The 19,713-nt window shown below is 39.2% G+C and overlaps 1 protein-coding gene across 5 annotated transcripts in view; it reads left to right on the top strand.

The window, feature by feature from the left end:
* LOC121879636 (oxysterol-binding protein 1-like) overlaps positions 1 to 19,461 on the top strand; it is a 162,256-nt gene extending 142,795 nt beyond the window's left edge. For all 5 annotated transcript variants that reach the window (XM_042386308.1, XM_042386307.1, XM_042386304.1 and 2 more), the window contains 5 exons: positions 7,256 to 7,406; positions 7,917 to 8,086; positions 8,473 to 8,639; positions 9,133 to 9,353; positions 13,077 to 19,461. In XM_042386308.1, the coding sequence (XP_042242242.1) occupies positions 7,256 to 7,406; positions 7,917 to 8,086; positions 8,473 to 8,639; positions 9,133 to 9,353; positions 13,077 to 13,219 (852 nt within the window). In that variant the 3' untranslated portion in view covers positions 13,220 to 19,461. The remainder of the gene's footprint in view (positions 1 to 7,255; positions 7,407 to 7,916; positions 8,087 to 8,472; positions 8,640 to 9,132; positions 9,354 to 13,076) is intronic.
* Positions 19,462 to 19,713: the final 252 nt, after the last annotated feature.

Consider the following 19,713-nt stretch of genomic DNA (forward strand, 5'->3'; position numbering starts at 1 on the left):
ACCCTCCTCACCTGCCCCCACACCTACCCTCCACACCTGTTCCTCCACACCTGTCCTCCACACATAAATAATTCCTAATATTGTCAGTTCTTTATGGTATATATATGCTGGTGTTGTGGTTGTGACACCTGAGGAGTGTGTTGTGCCTCTCACCGGGACCCAAGACACGTGTTACCTTCACTATTGTCGTGTTGACTGGTTGAGGTGTGTTGACGACCTGCCCCCTCCTTCCTTCCTTCCTTCCTTCACCTATTCTTCGCCTTTTCTCTCATTTTCTCCTATGTTATTCATCTCTTCTTCCCTTCCCCTTCCTTTTCTCTTCTCCTCAGTCACCACCATGCATCCCTCCTCCCCTACACCTCTACCTTCTATTATTTAAAGTACACCAAGACAATTCTCATATCATCGCCTTGGTGTCTCAGTGTTACATCACCATTACTTTCCAATTATGAAAAAGATATGTTCTCTCTCTCTCTCTGTTAGTTCCATAATCATCGGTGTGTGTGTGTGTGTGTGTGTGTGTGTGTGTGTGTGTGTGTGTGTGTGTGTGTGTGTGTGTGTGTGAGGTCATACCACTATTATAGAAGGGGTCATCCTCGCCCCTCTGTGTACACTAACCCACACACAGGAACACAGTGGTAGTAATAGTTATCCTCGTGTAATGTTTAGTCTGGTGTTGCTTAGCTCGAGTTTATTGGCCAATATAGTGTTGTGTTGTATTGGTTTTGATGTGTTGTGTTGTGCTGTTCTCCTCTGACAGTAGTTAACACACATGTGGTTACGTTACTATAGCATTAATTGTAACAGAGCGTGGTGTGTGGAGTATACTGCTGTGCACCTGTGACTAATGAGCGTTGTTTGTGTCCATGGGGCGGGGTAGGGGAGGAAGTAACGCTCTCCCCCCCAAGTTATGTGTGTTTCACGTCATGGTTCTGGTGACCTAGTTGATGTCTGTCTTGTTGGCGTGACGGTGGAGGTCATGAGAGAGAGAGAGAGAGAGAGAGAGAGAGAGAGAGAGAGAGAGAGAGAGAGAGAGAGAGAGAGAGAGAGAGAGGAGAGAGAGAGAGAGAGAGAGAGAGAGAGAGAGAGAGAGAGAGAGAGAGAGAGAGAGAGAGAGAGAGAGAGAGAGAGAGAGAGAGAGAGAGAGAGAGAGAGAGAGAGAGAGAGAGAGAGAGCAGTCCTTTTTCAATATAAGTTGTTTAAGGTCTATATCTCGATAGGTAGTGAAGGTATAGCGCAGGATGGTGTGTCCACTCAGGTGATGTGTTAATTAGGGTATAGTGACAGGTAGTGCATGGCGTAATACAACACACCTCGATGTTGGCTGTACTTGCCTGCCTGCCGTGACGAAGGGATCACTATCATCATCCTCACTCACTCACTCAAATCAGTCTTACCCAAGTCGCGTTAATACTCAATAAATTAGTTATGTTAGTAGTGGTGGTAAAGGTGGTGGTTAATGGTGGTAAAGGTGGTGGTTAATGGTGGTAAAGGTGGCGGTTAATGGTAAAGGTGGCGGTTAATGGTGGTAAAGGTGCGGTTAATGGTGGTAAAGGTATGGTTAATGGTGGTAAGGTAAAGGTGGTGGTTAATGGTGGTAAAGTGGAAGGTGGTGGTAAAGGTATGGTTAATGGTAAAGGTGGTGGTTAATGGTGGTAAAGGTGGTTAATGGTGGTAAAGGTAGGTTAATGGTGGTAAAGGTAGGTTAATGGTAAAGGGGTTAATGGTGGTAAAGGTGGTGGTTAATGGTGGTAAAGGTGGCGGCGGTGGTAAAGGTGGTGGTTAATGGTGGTAAAGGTGGTGGTTAATGGTGGTAAAGGTGGCGGTTAATGGTGGTAAAGGTGGTGGTAGGGGAAGGGAAGCAGCACCGGAAGAGGAGGGTAGCCGCCAATGTGCTGAGGCAGATCAGATCAAAGAGTCACAGACCCCAGGTATAGCATGGCACTGTTGGTATTTATAACGTAGAGCTATCAGTGCCAGGTAACAGTGCCACACCGCCCCGCCACCGGCACGTGTTAGTGGTGTGCCTGACTGTCTGGTATGCTTGCTGCGTTTACTCCCTCTGCCTCCACGTGTTGAGATGAAAAATAAAGGTGTTTGTTGTTGTTGTTGTTGTTGTTGACAGGCTGTGGAGTGTTGATCGGGGGTACAAGAAGTAAACATCACTCCTTATGGTGCTGATGTTTTAAACTAATGTTGACCTTGACGTGTGATGTATGTACTCATTAGTCGTCATACAGGTTTATATTGATTCTTTATGTATAGAGACAATGTAGATAGTTGACGAGTCAGCGTTGAAGCCTTCCTGACGGTACTGGCCGGGTTAATAATAATAATAATAATAATAATAAACGATTTATTAATAGAGTTGCAGCCGGTGGCTGAAAATATACAGACTTACATTTGATTTAGACATAATGATATAATATACATTGAATACATATACAGGGCTGTACAGTACATAAATCAGCAGTTGTTTATTATTTTGTGTGTGTGTGTGTGTGTGTGTGTTATGGAGTGATTAGTTTTAGTTTATATCTGGTTATGTGTCACACGGAGTCATTCGGAGAAGATGAGGGTGTCGTGTCGTGTCGTGTCGTGTCGTGTCGTGTCGTCAGTGTATAAAGGAGTACCCTCACATGAGATCATAACATGTTTAGGTGAGAGTGTTGGAGCGTGGAGGTGACGTGAGGAAGAAGAGAAGACATTCCCTCTTTATATAAACTAGCACACTCCTCACGCTCCCGCCCTCCCTCACGTCCTCTCCCGCCCTCCCTCACATGAAACAACAACTCCTCCCAAGTGTGTCATGAGTGTGATCCCCCTGAGAGTGAAAGTGAGTGCATATTCCCAGTGATGGTGATCGGGAGAATGTACAGTACACATGTGAAAGTATATATCTGTACAGTTTGGAATTCCTCCTCCTCGTCGTCATCCTTCAGGTGTTCTCCCACAGGTCTACAAGTTCTGTGGAATTGTTTGTGTGCTGAGTTGTGGCTAATGTGGTGGTGGTGGTAACAATCCCAGCTCCTTCCCTCATGCTCTGAATTTTTTTAGTTTTTGTTGGTTCACCTTAACACCCAGCCAGCCATTAGTGTACAGGTGTTACGTGTTATTTCCACAATACGATTATTATTACACAGGTGAGTTCCAATCATCAGTCATTATTACAGGTGTTATTTCTACCTCCTTGAAGTAAAATACGGTCAATACCCCCCCTATAACTCCCAGCACCAGGTAGTGTAATAATGACTAAGAGTTAACACAACACCTGTAATTATGACAATGGAGTGGACATTCGTTTCATTACATTTAATTTCCTGGAGTCTGTAAGAATGTTTGTGTACTGAGGGAGAAACATCAAGGGGTCATCACAGTCCACACCCTGACCTGACCTTGCCACAAAGACTCAGTACCGGGGCAGGTGTTGAGGGGGGGGGTAAAGGGAGAGGGTCGATCATACGTTGTTGGTGAGAGGAATTATGGGATATAAAAAAAACTGTGAGGAAGGGGAGCAGCGTATCATGTGTGTGTCAGTCACGCGGCAACACACGCCGTCTTAGATAGTAAGTGTGTGTGTGTGTGTGTGTGTGTGTGTGTGTGTGTGTGTGTGTGTTAATAATAAACGGTTTATTAATAGAGTTGCAGCCGGTGGCTGAAAATATACAAAGTGTGTTTGTGTTTGCCGTGTGCGTATGAGGTTGGTGGGACATAAGTGAGCCTCCTACTTTAATGGCGTCAAACAGTAATGGTATTATAGTAAGTGTAGGTGTGGGGTAGTTTAGGTTAGGTCAGGTTAGGAAGAACCAGCAGATGGAGGAAGGAGGTGTGTTGTGGGGCCTGGCAGGAAGAACACCTCGCATCACCCTGTGTACTCACCCCCACACTGACTCAGGAGGTCTTCTAGTATGTTAGAAAGGTGGCAATATTCTTGAGGTGTGAGACTGTGCTTATTAAGGTGTGTGTGTGGTCCCATTCCCACATTGTCATATCCGCCTTACCTTTAACATGTTACCTGTGACTACATCCATCACTACCTCACACCCCCATCTCCTCACTGCCCTAACCCAGTCTAGTCCATCCACATACTCACCTGCCCCCCCCCCCTACACCATGCTCTTCACCAACGTTTTATGGTAACTCGTATTCATATCGACAACACAATATAGTACACAGTAATTTAAGCAGTACATTGGTGGTGTGTGCCGGGGCTGTTGACTGAAAAGTGTGATTTATCAGCCTTACAATATCATCTCAGTGTTTTGTACTTGTGTATGACAGGTTCTGTACAGGTTGCAGTAGGGGAATGGTTAGTGACAGTGTATGGAACGCATACACACACACACACACACACAGAGTGACTTAGCATACAGAGAGAGAGGATGATGAGTAAGTCAGGCACTGTAGCTTTACCATCCTGTCATCCCTCGCTGTGTATATGACCGGAAGTAAGACTCGCCCACTAGAGAAACCTGACATACATACATCCCTGCTGGCCGTTTAGAGTGGAATATTTGCCAGCCTCCATCTTCACACACACACACACACACACACACACACACACACGTTCACTCATTCACACATGACAATATAATGACTAGTGAGACGCAATATACGGCCAGGTAGACCCAAACAGTGATTGGTTTAGAACGTCAGAACACGGCCGCTGGTACTGTCACGACCCCACCATCCGGCCACTCACAGAATCATCTCCCGTGTACAGTGTCTCGTCTTGTCAACACTGGTCACGCAGAAAGTGATAACATTCGAGGTACAGGTGAATTAATTTGGTGTTGTCATGTTGGCTGGGTGGGTGGGTGGGCGTGCGTGATATTGTGGCTTGTGAAACTGTCCAGGTACCCAGTGTTGGTAGTTGTAGAGGGGTGGGGGGCAGTTGAGGTTTAAAGTAATGTAACGTATGTGGAGAGGCAGAAGGTGAGGAATTAGGAAGAGGTGATAAAGAGTGGAGAATTCGTAGTAAAGTTAGAAGAAAGATGAAAATTTATAAGAGGAAGCAGGAAGTAAGTTACAGTATATCAATGGGGATTTATGGGGAGAGTGTACCCTGGGCCTGCTGCCACTGGCCTGGGTGACTCTACCCCTCCTCTACGGTCCTGTCCAACACACAGCCTTACCTATCTTCCTATTCCTCCGCACTTGTTCATCTCTCTCCTTCCCTCTCTATATTCCCCCAGCCTCTCTCCTTCCCTTTCTATATTCCCCCAGCCCCTCTCCTTCCCTCTATAGTCCCCCAGCCTCTCTCCTTCCCTCTCTATATTCCCCAGCCTCTCCTTCCTCTATATTCCCCCAGCCTCTCTCCTTCCCTCTATATTCCCCCAGCCTCTCTCCTTCCCTCTCTCTCTCTCCCCTCTATATTCCCCCAGCTCTATATTCCCCCCTCTCCTTCCCCTCTCTATATTCCCCAGCTCTCTCCTTCCCTCTCTATATTCCCCAGCCCTCTCCTTCCCTCTCTATATTCCCCCTCTCTCCTTCCCTCTCTATATTCCCCCAGCCTCTCTCCTTCCCTCTCTATATTCCCCCAGCCTCTCTCCTTCCCTCTCTATATTCCCCCAGCCTCTCTCCTTATTTTAGTTTTGTCAGTCTGCCTCTCTTTGCATGGCCCCCTCCTTCACCCACACCGTCCATATCTGTCCCTTATTATTTTCCTTTAGTAGTGACATACTCATTTGCATATTGGAAAACCTTTCTACCTGGTCAGCCAAGTAGAACCACAGTATCATGTTTATTACGGCTGCTAGTTCCCATGTGTAGTCAACTGGGCGACAGTAGTAGTCAGTAGTACTTGAGGTTTAGATGACGTGTGATTTTGAACGACCATTACTTGCTGTACATGCGTTTGTGGTCCCCTGTCTCTCTCTCTAAATGTGTGGTGTTCCCTTCAGTACTACTCTACATGCTAGATTCTTGCTGTATGACTTCAGTATTGCGGGCCACAACACCCTACCTAACTCCCTCCCATCTCACCCTACTTTATCTCCCTGCCTTAGCCGCCTCACTTCATGCTTGTGGAGAGTCTTCCTGTTGGGTACTTGTAAGACAGACCAATACAGTATAATGTGAGTTTGTGTTCAAGTTGACGCTATGATCAGTATTAAGAGACCGGGACGCCATCTTCCTGCCTCCACACTGGTGATATAATATGCCCCGCTAGTATGGGAGGGGTGCAGCCATCTTGTATTTGTTCAGGAAGGTGTTGTTTGGTGTTTAAGATTCTCAGACATTCAGACAGTGGGAGAAAAGAAGAGAACTGGTTTTTGTCCTGAAACATGTTAGTTCACTTTGTTGTGTGTTTTATTTGGTTATGGATATACCATTTTGAAGATAATGAGGCCATTCAGTAGTCACAGGTGGTCCAGCATGATGCCCGGCACTACTGTAGTAACACTAGTTGGTCAACACACACATACTCTGTTATCACTTTAGTATCCACAAACTATGTCATAACCCACAATAATCCATGAATACCTGAACAGTTCATTTTACTAGACAGACAAAATGTTGCTTACCAGTACACTCCCCCTCCCTCACTGCTTGTTTACACCCTCACTCTTCTATCATCAGGTTAGGTAAACATGACACACAGGCGGTGGGTGATGAACGCATCTCTTGCAATACTTATTTAATAACATATCATTAACTTTGTCGGAATAATGTTTGTGTCACGAAGGGTGGAAAGTTGATGTGCGAGATGGCGTGAAGGCGGCAGTAATCGTGGTAAGATGGACGTGGGAACAAAACCAGCATCACATGCAAAAGTTCCCACTGTGTAGTTCCTGGTTATGTGTGGCTCTTGTTCTCTGCTGGTTCACGGGGGAGAAGGAAGGAGTCCCTCACTTATTATTATAATGTGGGGTGAGAGGCTCCACTGTCCCATGACACTCACACACATGTACATCACCCAGATCTCTTGTAGATTACCGTATAACATGTTCTCTTACCAACCCAACCCAACCAAACCCGGGTTAACACATCAACCCTAAGCTAATTCAACTGAGCCTAACCCAAAAGTAACTTGACCCTTCCCAATCTAACCAACCCACCCCAAACTCTAGATATCTTTACAGGTACAACATTCCTCAACAAGACTCATACAAATATAACACATCACAATATAGTAACAGTTCAGACCTTTTGTGTGTGTGTGTGTGTTTATAGGTTAAACATTCATATCTTGACCATAATAAATACTCTGATGGTGGATGAGTGGTACTAATGGTCGTGTTTATGTTGTCAGGTGTCGCATCATCCACCTATTGTGGCACAGTATGTTGAGGGCAGCACTGGATGGAGCAGCTGGCAAGAGTTCTCTATGTCGTCCAAGTTCCGGGGCAAGTACCTCCAGATCATCCCCCTCGGCATCGCTCATCTCCACTTTAACAACAGTGGTTAGTGTGTTGCTCCTGTGTACTGTACGGCTCACCGGTGATCTGTGATCTACTTCTGTCTTTCCTCTGCTGATCCTTCTTTTAGTTCTGTTATTTATTTTCCTTCTCTTGTCTTCCTGGTTATCATTTTTTCACCTTCTTTATATTAGCTAAGATTAGTTTTAGTCTTAACACACAGTTCCTGGTATTTCCTTCTGATACCAACAGTAAGAATCTGCCTCATTGTAGAATTCTTTAAGTTCTGTATGTATATTAAACATTACAATAGGGTCATGTGTACATCTTTGTGTGAGAATGAGAGATAACCAGAATGTAAAAAAAAAAAAAAATTACCTTCAAGCATCAAGCATTGCATGTGAGAAATATCATATACGTACTGTATACTCATACTGTCTATACAAGTACTATAAAGTAGATGACTGTATATGGTAATCCTGTTAAATTATACTGTGTTACATAAATAAAATAAGTTGTAGAGTACAGTATTATATTTGATTGTTTTTGTTGCAGGTAATCACTACACTTGGAGGAAGGTGTCCACCACAGTTCACAATATGATCGTTGGGAAGCTGTGGCTGGACAACCATGGAGAGATGGAGATCATTAACCACAAAACTGGAGACAAGTGTTGCCTTAAGTTCATTCCTTATTCTTATTTCTCCAGGGAAACTCCAAAGAAGGTACAGTACAAAACAATACTGTAAAAAAGTTATGACTTCATGTGCTGAAATGTGAAATAATAAGTCAGGCTTTGTTGGATAGAGCTGACCAGGTTTTCTGAGATTGTTATGAGTATTTGAAGTGAATAAGACTGATAAATAGGACTGTAATTTAGAGTCCATGGTTTCAGACAGTGGAGATAGGAGAATGGGTCATGTCTCATATAGATATAAAGTTTCTTAATCTCCATTTGTGCTGTTTAAACAAAATTTTTGCCAAGGAGGTTCAGATCACTGAACTACAGTATTCACATTGAAGTTAAAGGTAAAACTTACAGAAACAATGGAAGATGGGATAGAGATGTTTTATATGGTATGTGCTATTTAATAATGTTTCTGTCTTACAGGTTACTGGATATGTTGTGGACAGTGAAGGTACTTTTAAGTGGTTCATCACGGGTATGTGGGATGAGAAGATAGAAGCCTGCCGTGTGACTTCTCAGTCCATACGTGCTGGTAAGCCAGTCTATGAGACCGGTCCACCTAAAGTACTGTGGAAGAGGAACACGGTTACGTAAGTTTCACCACTGACTGCGAGTTTGGACCAGACTGAATAATATATTGATATATAACTTGTTAAGAATCATGTTACTGCTCCGATTAGTGATTATGGTCTTTGTACGACCAGAGGTCAAGAACTACCGGCAGCTCACAGATTGGCTGAGGATTTTACACAAATTTGAATACTTTTTCAGTTACATTACTGGTCTTGCAGTGTGTTATTAACCATGTAAAACTATGGTTCTGAATCATAATTTCTACTTTAAGGGTTTGATCTTAGTAGATCTTCAGTACAATAGTCTCTGTGTGATGTCTTGTTCACGTTAAAGGGTGTGAAGGGACAGAAATCTTTTAGGCTTGATACAATTGTTTCTCTCAACTAATTTGGTTGGAGAGGAAGGTTAAAAGATTAATAGTATTTCATCATTCTCTGTAACCCTAGAAAAAAATTTTGAATGTCATTATCTTTGCCAAAATATTGTACTCACAGAACTGTCTATTTTCAGTCCAGATGCAGAGAAATTCTACAATTTCACTGAGCTAGCTTGTCAGTTGAACGAACCGGAAGAAAACGTGTGCCCCACAGATTCTCGGAACAGACCTGACCAGCGACTAATGGAGGATGGCAGATGGGACGAAGCAAATTCTGAAAAACTTCGATTAGAAGAGAAGCAGCGAGCAACTCGGCGCAGACGGGAGGCAGAAGCAGAGGAGGCAGCAACTGAAGGTGAGAAGATTGTTCATTGGACTAATACTCGATGTCAGATCCAGGTGTCATCACAATTATTTTAGTTGATTGGTGGTCAGAAGTTTTGTAGGCACTATATTAACCTTCAAAAGCTCTGTGTACCACCATCTGTTTCAAATAAATTGATCCTAAAGAAGTGGCGACAAATTTTATCGTAATAGAGAAACAAAAGACCTGGAGATTAGCTTATGATGTTCTGTAAGTGTTGACAGTATTAGGAATGATTGGAAATGGAGAGATCAAAAGTAGTGTGTTAGAGGGGAGAAGTATTAGAAATAATGAACATACAAGGTTTAAAAGAGGGAAAGATAAAAGCATACATAAAGGCAATAAAGAATTGATAGATTATTTATTAGTGGATAAAGGAATGAAATATAAGATGAAAGATGTGAACAATACGCAGCTAATAACCATAATTTCGTAGAGGCAAGAATAACAGCTAATGGAGGGCTCGGGGCAAAAGAAAACAAAATAAGTAAGAAAATGGTTATAAAAATCATTAAGCTGAGGAAAGAGTGTGACTGGAAGATGTAAAGAAACTATTGAGATAAATGTGGATACTTGTTCATCAGGATGAAGTAGGGGCTGAGTTTTAAAAAGTAAAGGAAAATAATGTAAAACAAGTTGGCAGTGTTTGTTTGAAAGTGAAGGTAAAGGCTTATTGGTGCCAGTTGCCAGTTACGTCGGGCACTAGCTGCTGTTACTGTGTTCATGGAGTATGGTGATAGATAACAACATTAACGAGTCGATCCTATAATAACTAATCATTTGCTCATTTCAGATCATAAAATGGTATTTCAGGTTCAGTTGCCCAATTGTTATAGCTTTTTTTTGCTGTATAATGTTTTATTGTCAGAAATTTTACTTAAACTTTTGAAGGATTATTTTTCTTTAAGAATCTTTCAAAATGTAAATTAAGTTTTGTATGACAAAGACATATACAGGGTACAATTAAACTTTATATTATATATTATGTTTGAATAATTATCAGTTTTGAGTTGTAAATATTTGACCCTTGGCTTCCCTGAGTGTATGGCAATTCAAGTTCATGGAATAGACATATTTTCAATTCAGTATTCTGACACTGACTTAACAAAATTTGAATTCACTTTTGTTTGTCTCTGGGAAGTAAGATTTAGGAAATGGATTCAATCATTACCAATTCGTGAAAGGTGAGAATAATTAATGAGAAGGAAACACCTGTACAGTAGAGCTTCACATTATTAAAGGGTTGTCTCAGTGTTTTAAAACCTGAGTCTCAAAATGAATCCAGAGTACTGCTAATATTTATTTGATTTTGTGACCCAAAGTGGCACCAAATTTTAAGCTTTTTCTTTAGCATTATGTTCAAGTAAATAAGGAATAAAACATTTAGAAAAGGTTAATTTAATGTAGTGTTGAGCATTGTGTATTGTATTTCATTGTTGTTATCTTGCTATTCCTGGTGCTGTGGCCTGCAGAAGGTAAGTAAAAATAACTTCAAAAATGACAAACTCAGATTATAAAGGCTTGTAATATTTAGATGGAATTAGCTACTGTAAAATTATGTTGCACAGTGGAGCAGTTAGGTTATAGTGGTACAGTAATTGCTCAAAATTTTTAGTACAGTTCAGTTCAGTACAGTAGCCATATATTGAGGTAACATGACTTGTACACAGTAACCAGTGCAACATTAGTGCTATAATTTGATAGTAAATGAACCCTTCATAGTAAATTACTCCTCTGTATTTGTGGCATTTAGGCTCCCTGTTAGCAGACTCGGATCTTGTTGCTCTTTTGTTTTAACTCATCTGACTCATCACCTGCCAAGACAATCTTTCCTTTCCTTTACTTGACACCTTTGACTTTTTTTATTACAGTATCATCATTATCATCAACTAATATCAATCTGAATTTAGCATGTATGTTCTGGAGGTGGTAATTAACATGACAAAATATGAGAAATACATATGGAAATAAAAGGGGTGACTACGGAAAAGGCTTTGAACCATTACGAGGTGCAACACATGAGAGAGGTGGCATTATCCTGTTTAGCTTGTGGGTTTAATAGTGTCAGAACAAAAGAGGAGGAGAAGGTGATACGAAAATATGGACAAGAAGAGTGTACAGTACAGGCTGTGTATGAGTGAGGGAAGGATAACAAAGGAATGGTGGTAAGCAAAGGGAGTAATAATGAATGTAAAAATTATAGAAAAATAAGTAAAGTGTTCTATGGAAGATTATGCTAAGTATTGAGGGACTTGTAGCAGTGTGTGTGTGTTCAGAAAAGGAAGAAGATTTACATTAAAGGAAGGTAATAAAAGATCTCTTGAGAAGTAAGGAAGTTTTTTGTGGCATTTGTTGATTTGAAAAATGCATCTCTCCTGACTGTACTAGGGTCCACTGAGATGGCATGAGCTTCCTAAGAGAATGAGAAGTGGAGGATTGCTTAAGTGTATAATTCTGACAAGGATGGTAGAGGGGAATTCTTGAATGCATTTAAAGAGAGAGGGACACTTACTCAGGGAACCTCAGTAGTGTGCATGAAAGAGCAAAGAACAAAGTGAGTGACTTTTGGGGAATGACCTGATGCTGACTGGATGAAGTTTTATGGGTAAACCTGACTTATGGCATTGTTATGGGTTGGGAGCTACAACATGTTTTATGGTAGTGAGTGAATAACAATGAAGAAACAAAAAAGCATATGTGTATCCTGTATTAGCTCTTGTTGCTGCCAACCCTGCAGTAAATGGGGGAGGGGGATTTAGAAAAATCCATGCCAGTTTGTTCTTGTCATGCAGTTTAATTTTTTATGATTTGTTACACCTTGACTTAAAAAAAGATCACTTGCTGTTAGCCAAGTATGTGGCTATCATAGGTTACTTGCTCTCAGTAGATGTCTTATTGGTCATGTTTGGTAGAGTCATTAGTCTTCAGGGTGCCAAGGATGTTTTCTAGTGTGGTCATCAATACTCTTACCAAGAAGTCAAATGGCTGAAATTTTAATTAAAACATTTCTGTGTGTCTAAATTTTATAAACCCTTCCCAATGCTCCAGCAAGGTGGCTTATAATATCCTCTACACTAACTGACATAAGTGTATATCAACACATCCCTGATAGAAAACCTCACTCTTATAGGGAGTGGCTATTTGTGTTTGGTTTATTGACAAAGGTGATACGGTAAGCAGGTGCTCTTGACACTGCCATCACCGTGCTATTGTAGTGTTTTCTTGTACAGTACTTGGTGTGTGTTTACGACAAAAAAAATATCTACACCATCCCAGATAAAGTGTCTTGTCTGTCTCTTTTGAAATAAAACAACTGCCTATGATTCTTTAAAGGGTTCATATAATCACTGATCACTGAGAGAAATAATGATTTAATGGGATGAGCAAAGAATTTGTTTGAAAGTGTTAATCATTAGTGCCTGATGAAGGCAACCCATGAGAGACTATTGTTGAGACCATCTACCTTGTATGTCTTCATCCAGTACTGTATCTGTATTGAGAGTTTTAACAAAATCAAAATTTTCACAAATTTGGTCACAATAATAATAATTTTTGGCAAAAACACTTTTCCTCTTGACAGTAACATGTTTAACTGTTTGACGACATATAGAATAAAAAATATATAGCTATTGAAAAGCTACAGGAGGTGGGTATATATGTAGTACTGTATTGTTTAAATATATGATTACAAATTTTTCTATTGACACTCAACAGGCCGGGAATACCCAGCTTACAGTCCTACTTGGTTCACCAAGGAGACTGATGAATCCACCGGGGCCCTTGTGTTCAGGTACACTCACGAGTACTGGGACTGCAAGGATCGCCAGGATTGGTCCAGATGCCCAGATATCTTCTAGTACCTGCCTTATTACCTACCACCTATTTATTACTGATGGCCCTCTAGAGGCAGTGTTGTCCAATACATCAGGAAGGTTTCAAAATGACTTGGAACTGCATTGGTGGAAGTTTATATTATCTTGATTACTGTGGTGATGTATCTGACAGAATTATGTTCCATTTCTTCACAGCTTGGTCACTATATCTGCGTCATATTTATAACATGTCACATCTTCAGCTAAATTCACCAACATCTACACACTCACATGCTCAACCTCTCCAAGACCTCGCTGTTTGAATAAGACATTTGGATTGATAACAGCGAACAGTATGTTGACAATGTGTGCAGAGCCCACAGTACAGCTCACATTCACTGTAACAGTGATATATTTACTCCATATCAAGGACTCAGAATTACCTTTAAGGCTCTAGGTGCTAATACTCTGTGTTTTAACTGCAGTCTTGAGGTACTTGTGATCCTATTTATATGGCAGAACTGACTTCAGTACTTCAGGAGATTTTCATGGTGTGTAAAGTGCATGAGTGACTGAAGGTAAATTACTGTGGTGCCAGTACGCTGGACCAGCTGTGAACTGAACATACATTACCAGTGGACATTATTCATTTAAATACCAAGTTTTGTAATTGTAACATTATACTATGTGTTCCTTGTTCTTAAGGCATATTTTATGGTCTCAGCTATTACTTTGTTGAGTTAATATAATTTATAATTTCTCAAAGTTATGGGGCTTGTGCAAACTCTTGCAGTGGTCTACTGCCCATTGTACAGTTATATTTTACACTAGTATTCCCAATTTTAGTTAATAAGAACCACCTAGATGGTTAAACATTATTTGTAGTGTAATTCTCTCCTCCCAAGGATACTAGTGTATTTATTGGAATTATTATGTCTTATTGCTGCATCAGCTAATACGACAAAGCCAGTTAGAATTGTTGTTTATATTAAAGATAATAAATTTTTGCTTAGTGAATGTTAATGATATTCAAGAGGCTGGTTACACAAAGGAGCATCCTTCAGAAGTTGTATTCTTGCCCAAGCATAAGGAAGTTTTTGTAATTTAAACTGACACTTGATCAATCAAAGGAACTACTTAGTCTGGAGCCAATCACTCTTAGCAAGTAAACTTCAATAGTTTGTTGTAGGACATCCAACTGCTGCAAATATAATTTAATATAATTTAGTATTGCTCTGAAAATGTTAAATTTGTTGTATACAGTAAAACCTCTCAGAAATACACACAGAAGTAAATGTTCTTTTGTTATTTTTTTTCAGTAAATGAAGACATTATTAATGTATGACAATACTTTCATATTTCAAATGATAATGTGACAAAAACCACTTCAGGTAGATATCAATTTCAGTAAACAAACTGCAGATGGCTCACAAGCATTTCACATTGCTATACTATTCTTGAAAATATTACTTCAACCAACAGTAGGTACAAGATGGACTCAGTGAGCAAAGTCACATTTAAAGATATTGTTACTGCAAGGAAAGTAAGAAGCACCCAACCTCTGCCCATACTCTAAATTTCTGAGAACTTGATGTAGATAAGACCCATGTCCCTAAAGGAGGAAGACATCCCATTAATAGTATTCTGTACTTAAGAGAAATAATATGATCATCCCAAGCAAGTTGTTGGTGATTTATCCTTACTTTTAGAGCTGTTACTTGTTTGCTTGTATATTTAGAATTTATTTTTGGATTCCCTTGTGTAAATGACCAATTCATCAGTAGGTGTAACAACTGGAATCTGTATATGGAATATGTATATATAATTATAATTATATACGCACACAATATATTTAACACTTCTTGTATGCTAATATGCTACATTTGATTGCTTTTGTGTGTGGTTTTTAATTTAACTATATTTGGGAGTTAATTTGCAAAAATTTTAGCATTGTATATGAAAAACTACCAGATTGTAAGGGCAGTTCTTCTCCAGGTAGGCTGTAGCATGAGAGGTCGTACTGCGGTAAGTTTAAATTTTATGCCGTGTAAAACAAGCGGGCAATATTGATTAGTTGTTTGCTTTTGTTTTTCTAAATATCTAGTAACCCTTCATTTATAAACAATCTATATAGACAGAATTTACATTAATATGATAAATGAAATAAGGACATAATTTTTCCTCGATTATTTCTCTACCTAAATATAATTTTTATCTTATAAACTCTCATGGCAGCGTGGCCGAAGCAGTAACCACTTACAGTGGATTGTAAGACAACAAGCATAATGGTGAGGTAGTTTAGTCACTGATTGACCAATGGTGATGCATCCCACACACAGATTGGTTCATTAGTGTTTCCATGGTAAGGGATGTCATCTGGCACCTGTCAGTTACAACCTGATCTACACTAAATCATGTGCACTACGCTACAAATGTTACTGTTTAATATAGCGAGATGAAGTAATGTAATGTCAGACCAGACATTGGAAGTACAGTATGTGGTGGCCATAGGCAGGGGTTGATGACATGGCGATGGTGAGTGTCGTCTCCCATCACATTCACTATAGCGTTAAAATGAATGAAAATGAAATGCATACCTTAATATTTTAATATCTAAAAGTCATTTATACAACACTACTGTACAGAACAGAGTGTGGGGAACAGCTGTGCCATGAACATGCAGTGTTGGGTCACCATTCTGTTGTGTGCGTGTTTACCAGCCCTCGTCTTGAGATGACATAACTCCAATAATCTGTTTATTGATTAGAATAAACTTTAGTTATGCTTATACATTTTAGTGTACAATCAATGCTATTTAATAGAGTACAATACAGTGTATAGGGAGTAAAAAAATTTTAATGAATGGTTCCAACGGTGCCTGGAACCTAACTCATAATTTCCCACAATTTTACAGATTTGTGTTCTCACAATTTTATGTATACAAAGCCCCATTAAAAATGAGGCTGTACTGTAGTATATATGACATGGTTATATCTATTTGCTATTTTTCTTTTATATAGCCCAAGGGTACAATATGGTATTAGGAATAAATTTGTAGGCATGAATTTTTATTCAGTGAAATATAAATATTCTTCCATATACAAGGGTTCTAATTATTGCATGTTGCTTATTGTTGCTCTTGTGAATTTTGATCAATCTCTCAAATTCTGTTGGTAAGACACAATTGTTATTCTTTATAATTTTTAAATATCTCCTATTTTCTGTTGGTTATCTTAAAACTTTCAGGAGGGCACTTTCTGTCACCAAAAATATTGTTACTATCATGTCCACACCTCGGGTCAAAGATCCATCCACAACACTCGAAGATTTTGTTGAATAAGTGTGTGTGAATGTGTAGGCTTTGTGGTAATGCATGTTAAGCAGTGATCAACTACTGGCACAGATAAATGAGAGTGTGTATAAAGGAAAGGACATTTTGGCAGTTATATTTCAACAGGAAAACTAGAAGCAGGACAATAGAATAAGATAAGTAGGGAAAGGAATAATAGAAATATGAATCGTCTAAGATTATCTTTTTATTGATAGAGAAAGTGTACCACCATGCTGTGCTCTTGTATCTCTGGCATGAGAAAAAAGTCAAGTTTGAGAATAAATGGTAGTTCAGTACAGTACAGCACTAGTGATAGGCAGAGGCCAGTTTCTGAACAAGAACAGTTGTATGCTGTCTGTGTGGCAAGGATAAAAATATACAAAGCATTTCTGCAGAAATAACCATTGCTTCACATAATATTCAAACCAACATGCAGACTTCTTCAGGTGTTGTGTGGGAGGTGACTGATATTGGGCATTGAGGAAAAAACAAGCAAAATGCTGATGTGATTGGGTATATAACTTATATCGATTTATATTTAAATAAATTAATACACACTAAAAATATTTTAATATTTGATCATTTGGTATTACCAGTAATAATTTGGTAGCTCCGTGATCTCTGCAGTGGCAAATAATCTCATTTACTACTTGTGTATTTCAGTTAGGATGGTCTGTATGTACCATACTGTTGAAAAAAAAAAGGAAGATTTTTTTTATGACATAACCTTTTTTATTATTTGAAACTACTGTACATTATTTTCTGTTAGTCAGTATTGAGATAGTTTTGCAATATTTTGTTGATATCGAATTTTGATTTTCAGGCTTTCTGTATTGTTATTGCAATGTTAAAATGAGCCTGACTCCACTACCAATATTAAAAATTGTTAATCCTCTGTATGCGGCCAGCCGTCCTAGCTCCCACATTCTGTTGCCAGTGGTCACCAGGAGATAATGGTAGCCTCAACCTCAACAGGTTCATTTTTCTTATATTTTCCACTGAACCTTATGATGAGTATAGGTTACAAATTGTCTTCCATGGAACCTTTTAAGTTGCAACTCAGGCTGCGGCTTCAAGTACATAAAATAATGCTGCTATCACATGGTTTAGGATTTGCAAATGGCAACATTGTTTTTATTCAATAACTGCTCAAAGAAGCTCTTGGCTTCCTCTTTTAAGTTACCTTTGAAAGAATTTCAGTGTCTAATACATTTTTCTTGTAGAAAAAATAATGAAGCAACTGATTTTGTGCTTCGTGTGATGGTCTTAGTTATGTGATTATATATATATATAGATTAAAATTTTCTTAATAAGCATTGCCTGATCATGAATCGAATTCAAATAAATTTCTAGTTGGATACATCAAGTGACATCTTGTGATTTTTTTCTGAGCACCATACCAAGTGCTTAGAAACATTTCTGTTGAGACACAATTGTTATATTGGGAATCTCTCTATCCCAGAATGACTGTTACTTCAGTGTGTCTGTTGTTGCAGACTACACCATGCATCTAACTTATTAAATCTCTGGATGTGTGAAATATTCTCATCTGTTAGGTATGCTGACGGTCATGAGCTTATTTTCATCGCTGTGAAGATATTCTCATTACTAGGACAATACTGTTGATATCAACTGAGGATGCTCCCAGTCTCAGTTATAACTCGATGTGGTTGCTGAGGAGATTGAAAGAATACATAAATAGGATATTCCTATTTGTGTCACTTTTGTTGGGATCATTCAAGTCCACAAAATGCTATATTGACTGCATTCTTTCTTCTGTCATCTCACATCATGATCTTAAATATCAAATGTTTTAGGAGCAATCATTTTAATTCTCAGATATACAGTGTTCTTGTCTCCCTGGTGTGGTGAGGGATGCTCCATGGAATTTTCTCACCTGTACAGTGTTTGTTTATTATTGCTGTATGAATTTCTTCTAGAATTGAAAGGCCCGATTAATTAAAATATATTTTATCTTAAAATCATTTTCTATATAAATCAGACACATTAATACATCGAAAACGATTGTAGTAAATAAACATGCCTCCTCCTCCTGTCCTTATAGAACACTGGATATGTTTCTATAGTGATCACTTTCAGGTTCCAGAGAGAAAGTGATCATTGTGAAATGACTATGTATTAGGATGGTTGCCCTTGCCACAGAATAGTTTGCCTGCTTGTGATAAAATGAAGATGTAGGAGATTAGGGCAGCCAACAGCTCTTTAGGAGAGAATAGAGCAGGTGACAGCTCTGCAGGAGAAAATAGAGCAGCCATCAGCTCTGTAGAAATACTAGTACACCTTATTTAGGGACTTCATCTGTACATATTCCCATGTTAGGGGTGTGTGCTGACCAATGTTACAGTTCAACCTTATTAACTCTGCACTCCTCTGTTTACTTCATTCAAAGATATAGTTGGTTGTCACAGCGGCCACTCTGAAACCAATAACCAGATTTATATTTGGTAATCTAGAGCAGGAATGCTATATTTTGCATAGATTCCTAGTCAGAATTAATGAGGCTGAATTGCAGTGTTAGAATCATAGTTTATTGTTTGAATGAGGTGATTGATAATATACTGTTGTTGAAGCTTTATATGAGGAGATGTGTCTCCTGTTATTTTAAAGTCAGGCTTTTCATAAACTTTATAAAGGAGTGATTGGCAATTTATAAGTACTGTACTTTGATTTTAGTGTTACTAGGAAATTAGCACTGATATAATTTCTTAAATGATAAGTACAATGCCAAACATGAAACATCAGTGCATGGCAGTTGTAGTGCCACTTGACAATATAAAGTTGTTAGTGGACATTGCCTCAGTCAGATCTCTTGATAAAAGGGAATATTAAAAGATTTATTATTAGTACATTATTCTTACATATATTATTTGTATAATGCGTTAATTGCTTTTGTGATATACAAGAGAAAATAAAATGGGAGACTAGTATTTATGGATTATGACCTTTTATTTCCCATCCTCTTAAAAACAAATACCTGTATACACTTAAAGTATACCTCTTATAAAACTGTACTGCCTCACCACCAGCCCTCCACCACTACCTCAACTACTACCACCAGTCCTCCACCACCTACCTCTCTGTGTCCTGGGAGAAAACCTGTCTCACTTGTGTCTTACTAATGTCTCATTTGTGTCTTTCTCATCTATGTTGTCTTTTGTCCGTGTCTCCCTCACCTGTGTATCTCTTA

The sequence above is a fragment of the Homarus americanus genome, unplaced genomic scaffold, assembly GCF_018991925.1.
Source record: "Homarus americanus isolate GMGI-L3 unplaced genomic scaffold, GMGI_Hamer_2.0 scaffold47790, whole genome shotgun sequence".
Classification (NCBI taxonomy): Eukaryota; Metazoa; Arthropoda; class Malacostraca; order Decapoda; family Nephropidae; genus Homarus; species Homarus americanus.